This window comes from Dendropsophus ebraccatus, chromosome 4 (genome assembly GCF_027789765.1).
Source record: "Dendropsophus ebraccatus isolate aDenEbr1 chromosome 4, aDenEbr1.pat, whole genome shotgun sequence".
In the NCBI taxonomy this organism is placed as follows: domain Eukaryota; kingdom Metazoa; phylum Chordata; class Amphibia; order Anura; family Hylidae; genus Dendropsophus; species Dendropsophus ebraccatus.
In genome coordinates, this window is record NC_091457.1 from 141040522 (window position 1) to 141060581 (window position 20060).

At 42.8% G+C, this 20060-nt stretch overlaps 1 protein-coding gene across 2 annotated transcripts; it reads left to right on the forward strand.

Annotated features, from left to right (window-relative positions):
- The first annotated feature begins 2163 nt into the window (after positions 1 to 2163).
- On the forward strand, positions 2164 to 19998 carry LOC138788860 (proteoglycan 4-like). Of its 2 annotated transcripts, none has more exons than XM_069967218.1 (2): positions 2164 to 6432; positions 18193 to 19998. In XM_069967218.1, exons 1-2 carry the CDS (start codon positions 5887 to 5889, stop codon positions 19003 to 19005), a joined length of 1359 nt encoding a protein of 452 aa, XP_069823319.1. In that variant the 5' UTR covers positions 2164 to 5886; the 3' UTR covers positions 19006 to 19998. The 2 variants fall into 2 exon arrangements, with proteins under 2 accessions (XP_069823319.1, XP_069823320.1); XM_069967219.1 differs by having other exon boundaries at positions 2164 to 5108; positions 18193 to 19996.
- The last annotated feature ends 62 nt before the right edge of the window (positions 19999 to 20060 follow it).

Sequence of the window (20060 nt, forward strand, 5' to 3'; positions counted from 1 at the left end):
AGTGCTCGTTTTTGAGGTAGCCACTTTTCTTTGTACTGACACTATACACTTCACCATATATTATATCTTCTTGGTGCCATCTATCTCCCTCTCTCCCCGTGTGAGCCTGACCATCGGCAGCACAGGGAGAAAGGGAGATGCCCTGTGTCCCTGTGATAGTGTCACTAATACTACATTACATACAGTTGCATATACAATACAGTGCCTTAGACTTCTACATATAGTGCGCCCCTGGTGGACCCCCCCCCCCCCCCCCCAAAAAAAATAAATAAAATATATTTGTGAACAGTTTTTTTTTTTTTTTTGGTGGGGGGGGGCAGCAGGGGCGCACTATATGTAGAAGTCTAAGGCACTGTATTGTATATGCAACTGTATGTAATGTAGTATTAGTGACACTATCACAGGGACACAGGGCATCTCCCTCTCTCCCTGTGCTGCCGATGGTCAGGCTCACACGGGGAGAGAGGGAGATAGATGGCACCAAGAAGAGAGGAAGAGAGGTGCCCGTACATCTAACTACCTACCCCCTCCCACCCGTCTCGGTGTGTGGGACACATACACACTGTACTACTACTCCCATCATCTGCTCATAGTATGAGCAGATGATGAGGGAGTAGTACCAGGCCGATCCACATCACCATAACCACCCCACATTCCACCAACCAGCATACATCCCTCCATGTGATACACTTCATTACATACAGTTGCATGTACAATACACTACATAGACTTCTACATATAGTGCGCCCCCTGCTGGACACTCTATAGAAATTACACCTGATTTGTGACGTCGCTTTTTTTTTTAAAGAATCTGAAGCCTGCTTGATCTACTAAGTTAAAGGAAATAGCACTATACTGTATGTGCATTACCCATAATTAATGTACATTAAGAATTTGTCTAACTTTCCTTATGTATTAACATATTAAAAAATACGTTTTGGGCGGAGTTGTCCTTTAAGACTCCAAAACAAAGTCAAGGCCAAGTACTGACCTTGGTGGCTTCATGCAGACTACTGCTGAGACCAGAAATTGTCTGCATGATGCACCAAAAACATCATCAGGGAAGCGCTCAGAGCACATCATGCAAGGGAGGAAACCAAGGCAGTGGGGAGGATCAGAGTGTCAGTGTTGGGCTCAGCAAGGATAAGACAGGCTCTTCACGACTGAATTTTGTCTATTTTATACTCCAGAGCTGTACTCACTATTCTGCTGGTGCAGTCACTGCCTATATACAAGACATTACTTATTCTGTATTGATGTAAAGTACTGTACTAATATAGCTTGTATTATACTCCAGAGCTGTACTCACTATTCTACTGGTGGAGTCACCAGCAGAGCAGTGAGTGCTGCTCTGGAATAAAATGCAGGCAGCAAAGCAGGATCAAAACATGACAAGTAATGTACACTACTCATAAAAGTTAGGGATATTTGGCTTGTGAGTAAAATTTATAGAAAATGTAAAAGGTTCACTGCTCATTATCAGGAAATCTCAACTAGTTTACATCAGTCGTGCCCTGTCTAACCTATGGAGAGGGGAGGGGAGAGGAGGAAAATTAGTCACCAGTAGAGAGCAGAGAACAAAGGATTACACAGTGGGAGCTGTGTGAAAGCCTCTATTCAGAGGACAGTGCTGACTTCAGAGGAGATAGCCGGTGATGTAGCTGTAAATTAACTCTTTGTTGTCTTGTTGGGTGCCTCGTCTCCCTCCACCCCTCCCCTCTCTATAGAGAACCATGAAGACAGGGGGAAGAGCTTCAAACTGCTTTTTCATCATAAAAATGCATTTTTCAGGTAATAAACCCAATTACAAAGTTTCTTAAAATCGCCTGTACTATTGATTTCTGCAAAAAAAAATGTAAGAGACAGTGACACTTAAAATACAGTACAAAAGTCATACAGCTACCAAATAACTCCAGTAAATAAAAAGCAAATATTGTCACCATACATATTTCCTCCATATTGTTACTGACCAAATTCAGTAAACTGAGCCTGATATTACGAATAATATCAATATACAAGGTTTTGCTATTAATTACTATTAGTACCATCACATACTGACTAATGCCACTACTCTGCTACTGAAAAAATCCACTGTAGAAAGACCAATATCACCTCATATAGTTTGTATATAGAGGTAGATTCTACCAGGCTCTGCACATGAATTACAGTGCAGTTACAGCCAGTGACTCACAGGAGGTGTCTTCTCCGAGTCTTCTCTTATTACAGTCAATTTCTTTTTTTTTTTCTCTATTCAGCCTGAAGGATTCTAGACAGAATCTTCTTGCACCATCCTCATGTCTTTATAAACTTCAGGTCTGTGTTGTCCCTCTGTACCCTCATATTGTGGGTAGGCCCAACTCTGTGCCCCTATATCGTATTAGGAGCCCTTAATGTTCCCATATAGTATTTGGCCCCTCCATACAGCTCCCATATAGTATTATGGCCATGAGTACAAATCCCCTATATTATGAGGCCTCTCTGTGCAAATTAAATATAGTATTAAGCCTTTCTGTGCAGCCTCCATATAGTACAAGGTCCCCCTGTGCATCCCCTATATAGTAGATGGCCCCCTCTGTACAGTCCCCATATAAAAGGCATCCCCATCTGTACATCCCTCATATAGTAAATGGCCCTCTTTGTGCAGTCCCCATATAGTAGATGCCCCTTATGTATTTTCAATACAATATATGACCCTCTGTGCAGCCCCTATAGAAGATGCCCCCTGTGCTGCTGCTCCCTATAGCAGATGGCCCCTGTGCTGCCTTCCACGTATAGAAAATGGCATACTAGTCCCATGGCCACCTATGAGTAGTCCTTCTAAAGCCCTCATGATCACTAGATAAAATTAAAATAAAAAAAATAAACTCCCCTTCGACACTCCCGTTTGCTGCTGCTCCCCTCCCGCTGCAGAGCTCCACTTCTATCTTCTATTTTCTAGACAGTGTGTATTAAAAATAGTATTTAAGTAAAACTATCACCCCAAAATATGACTTACTGACATAGTGTAATCACTAATAGTACAGGCTTCGGTGTGCTTCTGCATGATTCACCCCTGACAGAACTACAAAATGTGTATTGTCTCAATATTCCCAGTCCCTCCCTCTCTTCTTAAACAACACATTATCCTCTGATGTCATAGTAGGCTTGGTTGGATCTTGTTTTTAATATACATATAATATTTATTGGGATATTAAGGGAGAGTGAGGAGTGTTTATAGCATACTGCCTTGTGCTGAATGATCTCCCCGATGCAGCTAAATGATATGTTCTACAACAACTCTGAGTGGGGAACTGTCTGAAGTGCTGTGGGAGGGGAGAAGGCAGGATGGGAGGACTGTAATGGAGAGTTGAGGGAAAGCAATGCATTCTGGTAATTGTAGTATCGAGCCACTGCTCAACCAGGAAGTACTGCAAGGAAGTATAGAACTAAGGACCCCCCTTCCAAATAAAAAATTTGGGGCTTTTAGAACTGGAGCAGACAGGTAAGCGTGCTATATGCTTCTGTAGCACATTACATTTTTTTAGTTAATGTTTGAATAAAAAGATACATTTGCATTCTAAATCATATATACACTGCTCAAAAAAAAATAAAGGGAACACTCAAACAACACAATATAACTCCAAGTAAATCAAAGTTCTGTGAAATCAAACTGACTACTTGGGAAGCGACGCTGATTGACAATCAATTTCTCATGCAATTAGCAAGACACACTCAATAAAGTGTGGTATTAAGTCATACTTGTGTTGTTTGGGGGCAGCCTTCTCCGCCGGTGGTGCCGGCTGGGTATTGGTGGGGCATTTTGGGTTTGGTCCTGTGACATTGGTGTTGCAGGGCCATTCCATGGCCTCCCTTACCTGCATGTGCACGCTTTGCGGGGTTGGCAGTCACAGACCGACACAGTGTGGAGTTAGTGTAGGGACCTGTGTGAACCAGGAGACCGACACGTGGTACACAGGGCGGTATGGTTTGATCAAATTATATACCAACATCCTGGCGTTGGTTTTTAAAATTAGCCGAGCAGCATTAGTATCAGCCATAGGTGTGATGTGCAGTAGCTCCCTTCTCTCCATGTCGCATTCAATAAAGGAGTGGTTCAGCAGGTGGGGTCCACAGACCACTTCTCAGTGCTTTCAATGCTTTCTGGTTGATGTTTTGGTCACTTTTGAATGTTGGTGGTGCTTTCACACTTGTGGTAGCATGAGATGGACTTTACAACCCACACAAGTGGCTCAGGTAGTGCAGCTCTTGTCTGTCAGCGTAGTGTTCAGAGGCTGGAGGTGCTATCAGGAGACAGGCCAGAACCGGCCAGGTGACGTGGAGGAGGCTACAGGAGGGCAACAAACCAGCAGCAGGACCGGTACTTCCACCTTTGTACAAGGAGGAACTGGAGGAGCACTGCCAGAGCCCTGCATAATGACCTCCAGAAGGCCACAAATGTGCATGTGTCTCCATGAGGATGGTATGAGGGTCTGACGTCCACAGATGGGGGTTGTGATCACAGCCCAACACTGTGCAGGACGCTTGGCATTTGCAGAACAATTTGGAGAACACCACAATTGGCCAATTTGCCACTGGTGCTCTGTGCTCTTCACAGATGAAATCAGGTTCACACTGAGCACATGGAGTCTGGAGACACTGTGGAGAGCGATCTACTGCCTGCAACATCCTTCAGCATGACCAGTTTGGCAGTGGGTCAATAATGGTGTGGCCTTTCTTTGGAGGGACGCTCAGGCCTCCATGTGCTTGCCAGAGGTAGCCTGACTACCATAGGATACCGAGATGAGATCCTCAGACCATATGCTGGTGCGGTTGGCCCTGGGTTCCTCCTAATGCAGGACAATGCTAGACCTCATATGGCTGGAGTGTGTCAGCAGTTCCTGCAAGATGAAGGCATTGAAGCTATGGACTGGCCCGCCCGTTCCCCAGACATTAATCCGATTGAGCACATCTAGGACATCTTGTCTCGCTCCATCCACCAACGTCAAGTTGCACTACAGACTGTCCAGGAGTTGGCAGATGCTTTAGTCCAAGTCTGGGAGGAGATCCCTCAGGAGACCATCTACAACCTCATCAGTAGCATGCGCATGTGTTGTAGGGAGGTCATACAGGTACGTGGAGGCCACACACAATACTCAGCCTATAGTGTGTTTTTCCACTTTCATTTTGTATGTGACTCCAAAACCAGCCCTCCATTGGTTAATAAATGTGATTTCCATTGATGATGTTTGTGTGATTTTGATGTCAGGGCATTCAACTTTGTACAGAACAAAGTATTCAATGAGAATATTTCATTCAGATCTAGGATCTAGGCTTTTTTGAGCAGTATAATTTTATATAATAAAAGCTAGAGAATCCATTAATACTGCGTTGAGGACCTCGGATCTTTATTTCTGTAACATGTAAGGATGTCATCCTGTAGTGCAGATGGTCTTCACCTGCGTGTAACAAACACAGGCAAGGGAAACCACATCAATTTCCATTTGTCTGTTACTTCCATTTTCTCTTTCAATAGTTTCTTTTGAAGTTTACATAGGGTTATCACATAGTAAGAATCCAAATTAAAATAGATAAACGGTATGGTAACATTTCCTCATCACATTGTTCCAACAATTGATGATAAATAACAATCAGAGAATAAGGTCAGTGTTTCGGTAAGTTTTAAAGGAGAAGAAACCAGTTAACACATTTTGAGTTAAAGTGAGTTTAAGAACGTAAACCAAAACAAAGGTTACTTTCCGGTTACACCCAGCAAATCTATCAGAACACCATCTAAAGGAAGTGAGGAGGGGGATATTGGTGCAGGGCACAGAGCAACTATAGACTCTGCATTAGTATATGATCACCAGCCGCACTTACCATAGCTAAAACATTCTGTATCTCTTTAAGATGTCTGGGCTGCATAGTATCCAGGCTTTTATCCTTAAATATTACAGCATCCTGGGAACGTCAGCTTTAACTCTTTTGCTATTTGTGATGGAGGATATCATAGAAAGGGATTTCAGCTGCCCTTCTGACTTGAGACTCGCCTTCTGGTACACTCTGATATATTTCATCATGCCGTTTCTGGTCCTTTGGCTTCTGGCCTGTAAGCTTTCAGGTGGATGCAATTGTCGTTGCCCTGGCAATTGTTGTTGCCCTGGCAATTGTCGTTGCCCTTGCAATTGTCGTTGCCCTGGCAATTGTCGTTGCCCTTGCAATTGTCGTTGCCCTGGCAATTGTTGTTGCCCTGGCATTTGTTGTTGCACTGGCATTTGTTTTTGCACTGGCATTCGTTTTTGCTGCACTAGCCTATGTGAATGTTTGAAACAAACCCTCTATGCTCCCCTACTGTGGGTCTTAGTTTTGTTATCAGATGGCCGATACCTTGTCTGCTTCTTGGCATATTTTGGTGTAAGTGATCAGAAAGCATCATATGTCAAGTCAATAACTCAGGTAAGAATGTGTTGTTGTTGTTCTTCTTTTGTTTTCAGAACTTATTTTTATATTTTTTTGGCTTTACACCACAATTGTGACTTTCAAGTAATGGATGCATTGGCATTCTGCCAAAATCGTGTGCAGCAGTGGATCATAATAGGGGCGTTCCGGGCGGTAGCCCGGGGCCCTGAGCTCCTGGGGGGCCCATGACCACCCAAAAAGACTTATACTTTCAGTGGTGTACTGTCTCCTGGCTACACTTCCGCCATGATTTGCAAAAAATCACAGTTTTTTATGGCAATTTTGCACAAATCAGGACATCATGACATTATCTATACTGTACTATGAACGCCAGGCTAGTGCTGCCATAGTTACAGTGGGGTGGGGGGGCCCAGGCTTGGTGAACAGCCCGGGGCCTATGGTAAAGTTAATCCACCCCTGATCGTGTGCCAACATATCTGTGCACAGACAGATGGGCCCTATTTACTTCAGTGGCTCAAATGTAGTTGGCCTTTAACTACATTAAGTGATTTCCTGCATGTATATGAGTTTTTACACGGGCTCAAAAAACAGCAAAGCTTGCTATGTATGCGGGAAATTGCCCGGACATATTTACTAGCTATGTTTGGGCTAATAGTAAATGGGGCAGCATGCGCCTATGTCGTTATAATAGTTCTATTGGACGTGCTGGCCTATGTTTTGTATTTCTGCGTTAGGCTATGTTCACACAACGTTAAAAAAAAGGAAAAAAGGCGGAAGCTTTTTCTATTTAAAAAGACGTCCGTTATTGCCGCGATTTAACTGACTGCAGTGCAATGCATTAATGTCAACGGAATGACGGACATAGTATAAAATGTATAAAATGACGGACGTAGTCTGCGCGGAGGTCAAAATAATGTTCATGTCAATTATTTTCGGACGTCTGTTGCAAACAGGGGACGTTATTTTCTTTGTTCATACACAGTTTTTCTTTTTTCACTGTCCTTTCTCCATTTTTACTATTGAATTCAATGGTCATTTTAATTAATGACACATCCAAAGGCCAAACAGTCTACCTACACTAGAATAATGTACAAGCAGCCGTCATTGCACTGATGGGCGACCAATCCTAACAATAATGGACGTCATTTTAAAAATTATGAACGGAAAAGAAAAAACATTGTGTGAACATATCCTCATATGGGAGGGGAGTGGGGTCAGATACTCTGCTCGACCCCAGGGGTGATTTAAAAGGGGAAAAGCTGGATCCTATATGCCCAGAATTTGTAGACTTATAAATATAAGGTCCATCCCATTGAGGTCACCTTACTGTGGTGGGATGGTACACACTATTTAAACAAACACTAAGAAATAAAATTTTTTCTATATCAGTGTTGCAATTTAACAGTGTCTATAGTATACGCCCCTGATGGCCTTACCAGCAGGAAAAGCGTTGGGTGTTGGGGTCCAAGGCAATACATGAAGGTGTGCATGTATTTGCTAAGTGGTCAGTAGGGAAAGTTGAAAGACTGTCTAAAGACTGATATAAAGTATGTGCAAACTAAAACATATACTGTCCTAAGGTTATGTTAAGATGTAAAAGAAGTCTATGATGTAGGGATTATGAATCAGGGGAATCAGGAGATCCCACTACGTACAGTATGTGCTATTATGGACTTTGATGGATATTGAATTTGCTACTATGAATTCTATCCATGTCTGCCATATGTAAAAATCTGTCTAAATGGACTAAAAGCTTCCAGAACTTTTATTTAGTGATATGGTTAAACAATGGCCGTTCACTGAAGAACGGCTGGTCTTAGTATATAGTGGGAACATGGCCTAACAGAGTAAGGGTACTATTACACTAAGTGATTTTTCGGCGATCAACAATAAACAATCTCAAACGACCACTATGGCGAACAACCTGAAATCGTTTGACCAATTACATGGAACGATGATTATTACAACCTAAACAGGAGGGAGACCATGAAGGGGAGATTCAGGTTGCGTATAGGGCCCCTAAGAGAATGGTTATTACTACTACCCATAGCATACATATTAGTCCACCTATAATAAAAATTGCCTACAATAGTTGCTTGCCCTAACAATAATGTCAGACTGGAAGGGCTACCTACAGTGAAAAAAAATAAGTATTTGATACACAGCCAATTTGCAAGTTACTCAACCCACAAAGAATGGAGAGGTCTGTCATTTGTATCGTAGGTACACTTCACCTGTGAGAGACACAGAATCTCAAAAAAAAGTATTTAAAGAATTATTTATCATGTGCAGGTCTACAGGTCTCGTTGCATAAATTTCTCCTGATGACGTTGCTTTAGGCAAACATGCAAACATGTTTTTAAATAGCATATACCTTTTGCTCAATAAGAATACTATTACTAGCACAGACTGTGTTAGGCTACAGGCAGTGTGATAGGAGTTCAACTCCACTGAGTATTAGGAATCCGAAGAGTTGTACTAAGCATAAGGCCATGTTCAGATGGCGTAAGACAACGGCCAGTGTCAGAGAAGATCATCCCGGCTGGATGATCTTTATTTCTAATGAATTGAGATGCGGGCATACACTGATCTCAATCCCAATTCATCACTTCACACAATGGAGCGTGCAGCCGGAGCCGCATGCTCCATTGTGTGCACTGACATGTCAATGAAAAGCGGCCACAGAAAACTGACAAAAAATAATTGATTAAAAGTTATATTTTATTAAAAGAGGGGAGTTTATTTTGTAAGGGGTTTTATACCCCAGGTCTAGTGCCTGAGGGTTTGGTCTATAATAAGGTCTACAGTTTTGTCCCTAGTGTCTTTAGACAGCTCTTTGTTGGCCATGGTTGAGAGCTTGGAGTGTGATTGATTGAGTATGTGGACAGGTGTTTTTATACAGGTAATGAGTTTAAACAGGTGCAATTAATACAGTTAATGAGTAGGAGGAACTTCTTAAAGAAATACAAACAGGTCTGTGAGAGCCAGTAAGTGGAAAAACTTGCAAAATCGTCAGTGTATCAAATACTTATTTTCCCCCATGGTATACATTAGTAACCATAATACTATGCTAGGCCGGCTACACGACAGGGCCTTAACAAGAGCACAATGTTTTATGAGCCGCACAAAAACACAAATGGCAAAATTTTGCAGAGATTCCACAAGTCATGTATTTTACACAGCATAAAAGATAGTAATAGTAATACTACATGAGCTCATGATGGCTCTGCAGACAGGAAATAAACACACGTTTACCATTATAGCAGTATGGTTATACAGCTATAAAAATCTGTCAGCCATTCCTTTTTGCTGCAGGATGTGGTTACTTTTGCAAGTGAGAGTAAGCCACGTTTATCTCTGCATAGAATACAGTGTCCCAGTTCCAGTTACACAGCTGCTGTATGTGTTGTGTTATTGGGCAGCTGATAGGTACATTATGCCAGGCTATGTGGGGTTACTATGTATTCTCTATATGTACAGTAAATGGGGAAAGTATTTGCCCCCCCCCTTGAACTTTTCAACCTTTTCAGGCTTCAAACATAAAGATATAAATCTTAATTATTTAATTTTTTTTAGGAATCAACAACAAGTGGGACACAATCATGAAGTAAAACTAAATTTATTGGATCTTTTTAACTTTTTTTTAACAAATAAAAAACTGAAAAGTGGGGCGTGCAATATTACTCAGCCCCTTTACTTTCAGTGCAGCAAACTCACTCCAGAAATTCAGTGAGGATCTCTGAATTATCCAATGTTGTCCTAAATGATTGATGATGATAAATAGAATCTACCTGTGTGTAATCAAGTCTCTGTGCGGTGTCCCACTGTTAGTGTTTCTTTTATGCACCTGTCCAAAAGTTCTCAGGTTAAGTGATGGATGAAGTATGCAGCTTCCCCACTAGGTGTCACTGTTCTATATATGTATTAGTCCTATTGCACAGCTTAAGGAGGTAATGAGTTAATTGTTTATGTGTACAATGTGTTATGTGTTAATCACTTGGAGGTGCTCTTTCTTTTCTACCTATTCTCTCTAGCCTTTCTCTACGCTCACCCCCTGTAGGAGGAGTTAGCTCCGTGTGGGAGGAAGTGAGTCTAGTCAGTTCAGACTAGATACTCAGTGTGAACAGGTGCAGCTAGAGACCAAGGGTTTCTCTCAAGTGACTACTACTTACACTAAGTAGTGCTAAACACCACTAAGGGAGAGTAGTCACCAAGGAACACATCTACAAAATGCAGGACAGACTCCTGAAGAAATAGGAGTTGATCCCAGTAGGGCAAAGCTACTGTAAAGAAGGTCTATGTAGCCCACTGCGCAGTGCAGGTAACTGGGAGTCTCCGACACCTTGCTACACCCAGATAACCATGACTGAGGCTCGTGCTACCCACCTAGGACAGATTCTATGATGTTAGGGGGCAGAAGGCAGTCAGACATAGTCTAACTGTGAGTACGAGCATTGCTTCACTTTACTAAAGATATCTACCAAAGTTTGGGCAGAGTACAGGGCTACACTGGGCTTAGGGTTCCTTTGGCAAACTCCTCTCCTCTTTTCTCTACCTTCTACAAATCACTACTACTACTTCTGCTCTTCTAAAGCACCTACCTCAAGCAAGTCAAGCACTCAAGTCTGTGTCAAGATTACTATTGTCTGTGTAACGTGCAGAAGCTCTACAGTAAAATTGTTCTATTTTTATATCAAATGTACAGACTCTGCTCATCTCTGCACCTATACACACACTACCGTCCACCTTGGGTTATTTTCCTCCCTTCTGTGGGTGGTGGTACTGACAATCCAGGTGGGTCAGTTGCCACTCCAGCTTGCCATGATTAGAGCCCAAGGGACCCACAGCAAACCCGGAAGGTTATGGACCATTTTGGGGAACACAAGCCGGCCATACAAAAAAGCAGGTACTAACATCACACCTGTGCGCTGGACTAGCACTGGCGTCAAGACAAGTAACATCGCTGGCCGAGCTCACACGAAAATTAACCAGTAGCACACCACATCTGTATAAATGCATTTGCTCTGTGATAGTCTCAGGGAGCGCAGAGAGCATCATGAAGACCAAGGAACACACCAGGCAGGTCTGAGATGCTGTTGTGGAGAAGTATAAAGCTGGATTTGGATACAAAGCTTTTAACATCTCTAGGAGCACTGTGCAAGCGATCATATTGAAATGAAATATCAGACCACTGCAAATCTACCAAGACCCGGACATCCCTCTAAACCAGGGGTGGGGAACCTTTTCCATGTCGAGGGCCGGTCGGGCATTAATAAAATCATTCAAGGGCCGCATACCGTGCGCGGCAATTAGTAGTGTGGGTTTGCAGCACCCGGGGCAAGGCAAAGTATTGTTCCCCTAGTTCCCCTGCTATTGTAGTTAACCCCCAGTGATGCCCCTGCTATAGTAGTTAATCCCCAGTGATGCCCCTGCTATTGTAGTTAACCCCAAGTGATGCCCCTGCTATTGTAGTTAACCCCCAGTGATGCCCCTGCTATTGTAGTTAACCCCAAGTGATGCCCCTGCTATTGTAGTTAACCCCCAGTGATGCCCCTGCTATTGTAGTTAACCCCCAGTGATGCCCCTGCTATTGTAGTTAACCCCCAGTGATGCCCCTGCTATTGTAGTTAACCCCCAGTGAATCCCATGCTATTGTAGTTAACCCCCAGTGATGCCCCTTGTAGTCTAGTTAACCCCCATCAGTCATGTCCCTGGTAGCCTAGTTAACCCCCCCAGGCATGTCCCTGGTAGCCTAGTTAACCCACATCAGTCATGTCCCTGGTAGCCTAGTTAACCCCCATCAGTCATGTCCCTGGTGGACTAGTTAACCCCCATCAGTCTTGTCCCTGGTAGCCTAGTTAACCCCTATCAGTCATGATTCTGGTGGACTAGTTAACCCCCATCAGTCATGTCCCTGGTAGCCTATTTAACCCACAAATAAAAAAAAATAACCATCCCACTCACCTTACCTCCGCTCCCACGCTGTCCAGGTCCTCTTCTCTCCCAGGTCCTCTTCTCTCCCAGGTCCTCTGTGCCGGTCTTCTCCTGCAGGCGGCGCGCGATGAAATTACGTCATCGCGCGTGGCCCGCAGGAGACTGAAGACACGCTCTGCTCTGCTGGGGAAGGAGCCGGAACAGACAGCATCCTCCTGTATCCGGCAGCTGTCACAGACACAGGAGGATGCTGTGTGCGCCGGCTCCTTCCTCCTCCAGAGCGGCGCGCATCACAGGGGAGCTGCGGGCCGCGGGCCGCATCGGGGGGTCTCAGGGGCCGGATGCGGCCCGCGGGCCGGAGGTTCCCCACCCCTGCTCTAAACTTTTATCTTGAACAAAGAGAAGACTGATCAGGGATGCAGCCAAGAGGCCCATAATTGCTCTGGATAAACTGCAAGAGATCTACAGCTGAGGTGGGAGAGTCTGTCCATAGGACAACAATCAGTCACTGTACACTGCACAAACCTGGCCTTTACGGAAGAGTGGCAAGAAGAAAGCCATTTCTCAAAGATATCCATAAAAAGTCTTGTTTAAATTTTGCCACAAGCCACCAAAAACATGGGAGACACACCAAACATGGAAGAAGGTGCTCTGGTCAGATGAAACCAAAATCCAACTTTTTGGCCACAATACAAAAGATATGTTTGGCGTAAAAACAACACAGCTCATCACCCTGAACACACCATCCCCATTGTCAGACATGGTGGTGGCAGCATCATGGTTTGGGCCTGCTTTTCTTCAGCAGGGAAAGGGAAGATGATTAAAATTTGTGGGAAGATGGACAGAGTCAAATACAGGACTATTCTGGAAGAAAACCTGTTGAAGTCTGCAAAAGAACTGAGACTGGGACGGAGATTTATCTTCCAACAAGACAATGATCTAAAACATAAAGCAAAATCTACAGTGGAATGGTTCACAAATAAACGTATCCAGGTGTGAAAACGGTCAAAGTCCAGACGTGAATTCAATCGAGAGTCTGTGGAAAGAACTGAAAACTGCTGTTCACCAATGCTCTTCATCCAACCCCACTGAGCTCCAGCTGTTATGCAAGAATTTCAGTCTCTCGACATGCAAAACTGATCCATACTCCGAGCGACTTGCAGCTGAATTCGCAGCAAAAGGTATTTTTTGCACAAAGTATTAATGCACAAAGTATTAATGCAAGGGGTCGAATAATTTTGCACGCTCAATCTTTCAGTTTTTATATTTGTTAAAAAAATTTGAAAGATCCAACAAATTTTGTTCCACTTCACAATTGTGTCCCATTTGTTGTTGATTCTTCACAAAAATTTTACATTTTATATCTTTATGTTTAAAGCCTGAAATGTGGCAAAAGGTTGAAAAGTTCAAAGGGGACAAATACTTTCCAAAGGCACTGTATTAATTTTTCACACTGTCTACAGCAGCGCTTCTCAAACTTTTTCTACTGGAGCCTCACCCAACAGACCAAGGCAATGCCTGGGCCTCACCAGACTGACCAAGAGGTTGCCTGGGCCTCACCATCTGTGGTAAAAGTCCATTTAAAGGCTGAAAATAATGCTAAGGCTACCTTTTACCCATCTCCCAAGCTCTATATACTAATATATTAAGTACAAAATAAATTAATAATGTTGGTAAAATTGAGATTTCTGCAAACAGCAAAAGGACTGTGCAGATCATAGTTACTTTGTGAAAACTGCCTCCCAGCTTGGCCTCACCAACAACTAGAGGGCGCCTCACTGGTGAGGCCCGCCTCACACTTTGAAAAGCACTGATCTACAGCATACACTGAAAGGCCTTGTTTGTGCAAGGGTTAAATAGTTTTTGCAGTTTCATTATGTCACACCCTGTCACATGTATGAGAGTATGTCAGTCTGGTCACCATCCCTTACTAGTCCAGCCACCCTATTCTCAACATCTCCTCATGACACTTAACCAATGAGAGCTCAAATCACCTCATGCCTCTCTCCACCAATGGGAGCAATGCCTCTAGCATATAATAGGGGGGACTGTGACAAGTCAAGGGTCAGGAGTAGAAGCCTGGCCTCTGGCCAGGGCTCATGTCAGTCAATTCTTTTAAGTCGGTCATCCAGTCACCCTGTCAGCCATGTGGCTGTGATCTATCCAGTTGTTTCTCAAGTCAGTGCCAGTCTGCGCTGCGAGGACCTATTCTTCATTCATCTTCTACGCTAGTCCAGGGTTGGAGAAATTGTATTCTTGGCCCCCTGACTTTGCAGTACTCTTCTAGGCCTCTAGATGGAGATAGAACTTATCAGCTTCTACAGTGGTGATGGTGCTCCTTAGGGTATCATGTGAAAGATCTGCAGAGTTATACTAGGAGTATGATTGTTCTCTTCTTCTCAAGTAGAGATGAGCTAACCGGATTCGGGTTCGAGTCGATCCAAACCCTGATCCTTCGGCATTTGATTAGCGGTGGCTGCTGAACTTGGATAAAGCTCTCAGGTTGTCTGGAAAACATGGATACAGCCAATGACTATATCCATGTTTTCCACATAGCCTTAGGGCTTTATCCAACTTCAGCAGCCACCACTAATCAAATGCCGAACGATCGGGTTCGGATGGACTCGAGCATGCTCCAGGTTTGCTAATCTCTATTCTCAAGTCAAATCCAGCCAAACTGTGAAGGTCCTCATCAGCAGAGTAATGGTGGTTTTACAGGGAGCGATAATTTGCCCGATCGCACGATTAACGATTTTGAATGAACAATGTTTTTTTTATAACGATCAGCGTTTATACGGAACGATACATCGTACGGAAAAATCGTTATGTGATCGTTTTGCGATCGCTTAAGCCTATCTCACACATAGGTGAAATTGTTAAAAGAATGTTTACACGGAACGATCTGCAAATTTTTTGTGAACGATCAACAACGATTTGAGAACATGTTGAAAGATCAAAATGAACGATTTCTCGCTCGTTGCTTGATCGTTCGCTGCGTTTACACGTATGATTATTGTTCGAATTCGATCGTCATCATGCAAATTCGAACGATAAATCGTTCCGTGTAAAAACACCATATTATACAAATTGGACTTTGTTCCCTCAAGTAGTTATTTTCCATAGCAGATAAACCACATTTCTCCCACCCCAGGCAGCCTTCTGAGTAAACAGCCCACCATGAATTGGAGGGAAAATTGTCAGTCCAGGTCTGTTTGTACATTTAAAGGGGTACTCCTGAGAAAAAGAATTATTTCTAAATCAACTGGTGTTGAAAGTTATATTTCTTTTACTTCTATTAAAATAACTCAAGCCTTCTAGTACTTATCAGCTGCTGTATGTCCTGCATAAAGTGGTGTATTCTTTCCAGTCTGACACAGTGCTCTCTGCTGCCAAATCCCCTTAGAAAACATCTACTGCTCTGGACAGTACCTGGCATTGACAGAGGTGGCAGCAGAGAACACCATGTCAGACTGGAGAGAATACACTACTTCCTGTATAACTTTATGACACCAATTTCTCCAGAGTACTCCTTTAAGCCATTAACTCCTTCAGGACCAAAGTTAATTGATGCACGGATGTTCAGGTCACAATGAGCAGCACTGTCCTCCTTAAAACAACAGAAGGGGGGGGGGGGGTCTTGCACAACCCAGGAAAAAGGATGCTTCTAAAAACAAACCAACATAAATGAACCACAGCGAAATAAACTGGTGTGTTATACAAAGGGAGCACACCAAAAAGTCCAAAATAATAACAAATTTAATGAGTATACAAAAACACACATATGAAACAATAATGGCAAGGAAAAAGAAATCCCTACACAGCTTTAAAAACAATTAAAATTCCCAAAAAGGACATGTGAAACCCATGCAATATATAGTGTCCCCCAGGCCAACAACACGGTAAGACAATACAGCTCAACAACCCCTCACAAAAGAACAAAATGAATACCATACAATAACAGGGAATGACCCAATAAGTGATCTGTGTGATATAAAGTGCTCTATGTGTAATAATTGCACTTAAGAATGATTACAAAGTGAGCCAGTGCAAACTAAGGAAATACTAACAAACTAACAAGCATGCTCGAGGTTCTCTAATTGTAAAGTACTACATAGCTGATCTCAAATACGCCGTATATACAGCTGCGCATATTCTAAAAAAACTTAGATTGAGCACATGAGGATATAACATGTATGCCGCCACAAAAACAGTAATATGGCAATCTGTGCATACAGTCTGTCTGAGAGTAGACTCTATGCACAGATCGTTGATCTGACAGGATGGAGGTAAGTTGTTTCCCCTCACCTGTCTGTGTAAGTGATCGGTCCCGATAAGTCACTAATGGTCCATTTAAACAGAAAGATTAGCTGACAGATTATCTGCCAAAGATTTCAAGCCAAAGCCAGAAACAGACTATATACAGAGATCAGGGGATAGAGGAAAGTTTGAGATTTCTCCTCTTTTTAAATCCATTCCTGGCAGATGATCTGTCAGATAATCTTTCTGTGTAAATGGACCCTAACAGGAGCTTGTCCTGTCACTGATTGCAGCGTTTAAGAGGTAATGACCGGCAGCTGCGTGATCACTGCTGCCTGTCATTATGTCCGGTTAAGGGGACACTGATGTGTGAGGCACATTAAATAGCCACAAAAACATATATATATATATATATATATATATATGTATATTCCTGCTGCAAGGGGCATTGGCACCAGAAACCTATATAGCCATATTGTGGATGTGAAGGTGTTAATATGCCATTATACAGTAAATCTTCATCTGCCTCTAGGGATATCATCATAGATAACCATAAATTTAACATTTAATTCTATAGCTATGAGGGGGTTTGGAGCTTTGTATAGAAGAAAACGATAACTTTAAACATTATAAGGATAAGTAAAAAAATGAAAAGGGTTGTAGAGGCTTTCCCACCGGCCCTGGCATCCTGGAGCTCTGGTCTTTTGCGCTTCTGGGTGTGTAGACATTATGTCTATAGACCCTGTGTGTGTGTGCCTGTGTGTGAGGTAATTTTTTTTTTTTGAGGTTTTTTTTGTTTTGTTACTTTTTAACACATACCTCCCTGAGTATAATAAGGTCAGTGTCAGGAATTTGCAGTAGCCTGGTCTGAACTGGGCCTGGTGTTTTGCTTTTGTGTGCCACACCCGATTGCTTTTCAGCCTCTGGCAATGCAGGAGTTAAGCTGAGAAGCTTCTGGACATGATTTTGCACCTGTCTTGTCTCTGTGATTGTCCTGTCTGTAACCTCGAAGATCAGAGCGCTGGTCCAATGGGGATCCAGACCGGGCTCTTGGTCAGCATAAATCAAAGCTGGGACTGAGTCCCAGTGCTGGCTATTTAGATTAACATCCGGATCCCAGCTACCCCTTGTCTATTCCTGCGCTCCCCATCCTTACTCCCTCTGCTTGCTCGTCTGTGTTACCTGACCTCTGGCTTTGACTTTTGACTGCTACTTGTTTTGTACTGCGCTGCCTGCTTGGTTTTTGACTTTGCCTGTTCGACTATTCTATATTGTGTTTGTGTTTGTCTGTCTTGTTCTGTGTTGCACGTACTCAGTATAGGGAACGTCTTCGTGGTTGTCCACGGCCGCCTAGGGCCAATTGAGGCAAGTAGGTAGGGACAGTTGGTGGGTTCAGCATCAGGGCTCACTGTTGTGTCTTGTCCCTGCCTCCCCTGTCCTGACAGTCAGTCTGGACAATCCCTTTTATCTGCACAGAATGTTTAATCTAAAGGAACATGTTGTTAAATGGTGGAATTCAAAGGTTCTGGGATTTTCAAACAAGTTATTATGCCTGAGCTTTACCATATTCCCAGGAATAATTATGGATCTCTTTCTTTTCTGCAGATGGGGGGAGTTATCGGAATATGCCTGATGGTGATGCTGTCAATCTTCTCTAAGAACTCGGGTTCCTGCTGCAGGCGCTCAGAATTTTACATGTGTAAGAAGTATGAGAGAGATTTGCTACGGGAAATTGAGGAAGCTCTGCACGACAAAGAAAAACAAGAGCGTAAAAAGGTCATTGATTGCATCATCACACACTACGAAAACCGAATCAATGTGACTGATACTAAATGGCCTAAAACTTCAGAAGAAATCATAAAAGAAGAGAGAAATAGAATAAAGGGAATATTTAAAGAAGGCCAAACAATATCAGGGCCTCCTCCAAGAGAACCGACAAGCTCAACACCAGAAGAACCAACAAGCTCAACACCAGGAGGACCGACAAGCTCAACACCAGGAGAACCGACAAGCTCAACACCAGGAGAACCGACAAGCTCAACACCAGGAGAACCGACAAGCTCAACACCAGGAGGACCGACAAGCTCAACACCAGGAGAACCGACAAGCTCAACACCAGGAGAATTGACAAGCTCAACTCCAAGAGAACCGAAAAGCTCAACACCAGGAGAACCGACAAGCTCAACACCAGGAGAACCGACAAGCTCAACACCAGGAGAACCGACAAGCTCAACACCAGGGAAACCGACAAGCTTAATGCCAGGAGGACCGACAAGCTCAACACCAGGAGGACCGACAAGCCCTCCTTCACAGCAAAGAAATGTAGACATACCTGGAAATGATGGACTGGAGATGGAGGATATGGAGAAAAAGATGAGCAATGAGGAAATAAACCCACTCCTCAGCATCCATACCTGAATCCCACACTGGATGCATTATTACTCAAGTTACATGATTCTGTGATATGTGTTTTTTTTATATTAGTTTAGGAAAGGTTAACATGGTGCTTTACAAAAATCAATTTACTCCACCATCTTCACCGAACTGCGGCTATAGAAAATAGACCTGTTTATTTTCTGCAGTGGCAGTGAACAACGGCCATGGTGTATACAGTGTGTATACACTACGGCCATTGTCCCATTCGCTTCCATTCAACTAAACACTGTTAGTAAACAGCGGCCGTGTGTGTGAATGTGACCTTAAAGGAGATATATAAAAATTATCAACCCACGCTGATACTCTGTTAACCCCTTAGGGACCAAGCCTGTTTGGGCCTTAATGACCAGGCTCATTTTTCAAAATCTGACCTGTCTCACTTTATGCGCTTATAGCTCAGTGATGCTTTAACGTATGCTAGCGATTCTGAGATTGTTTTTTCGTAACATATGGTACTTTATGTTAGTGGCAAAATTTGGTCACTGTCTTGTGTGTTTTTTGTGAAAAACATCAAAATATAATGAAAAATTTGAAAAGTTTGCACTTTACGAACTTTGAAATTCTTTGCTTCTAAAAAAAAAAGGCACATGACAAAAATTAGTTAGTAAGTCACATTATCAATATGTCCTCTTTATTCTGACTTCATTTCGTAAACATATTTCACTTTTTTAGGGTGTTACGGGGCTTAGAAATGTATCAGCAAATTATCAAATTTTCATGAAATTTCCAAAACTGATTTTTTTAGGGACCAGTTCTTTTTTTAAGTTGATTTAGGAGGCTTGTATACTGGAAACCCCCATAAGTGACCCCATTTTGGAAACTAGACACCTTAAAGAATTAATCTAGGGGTATAATAAGCATTTTAACCCTACAGGGGCTGGAGGAAAGTATTCACAATTAGGCCGGAAAAAAATGGAAAATAGAAATTTTCCAATAATATATTTGTTAAGATTAAAGTATCTCATTTTCATAATAAACATGAGAGAAAATGCACCCCAAATTTTGTAATGCAGGTTCTCCTGAGTAGAACGGTACCC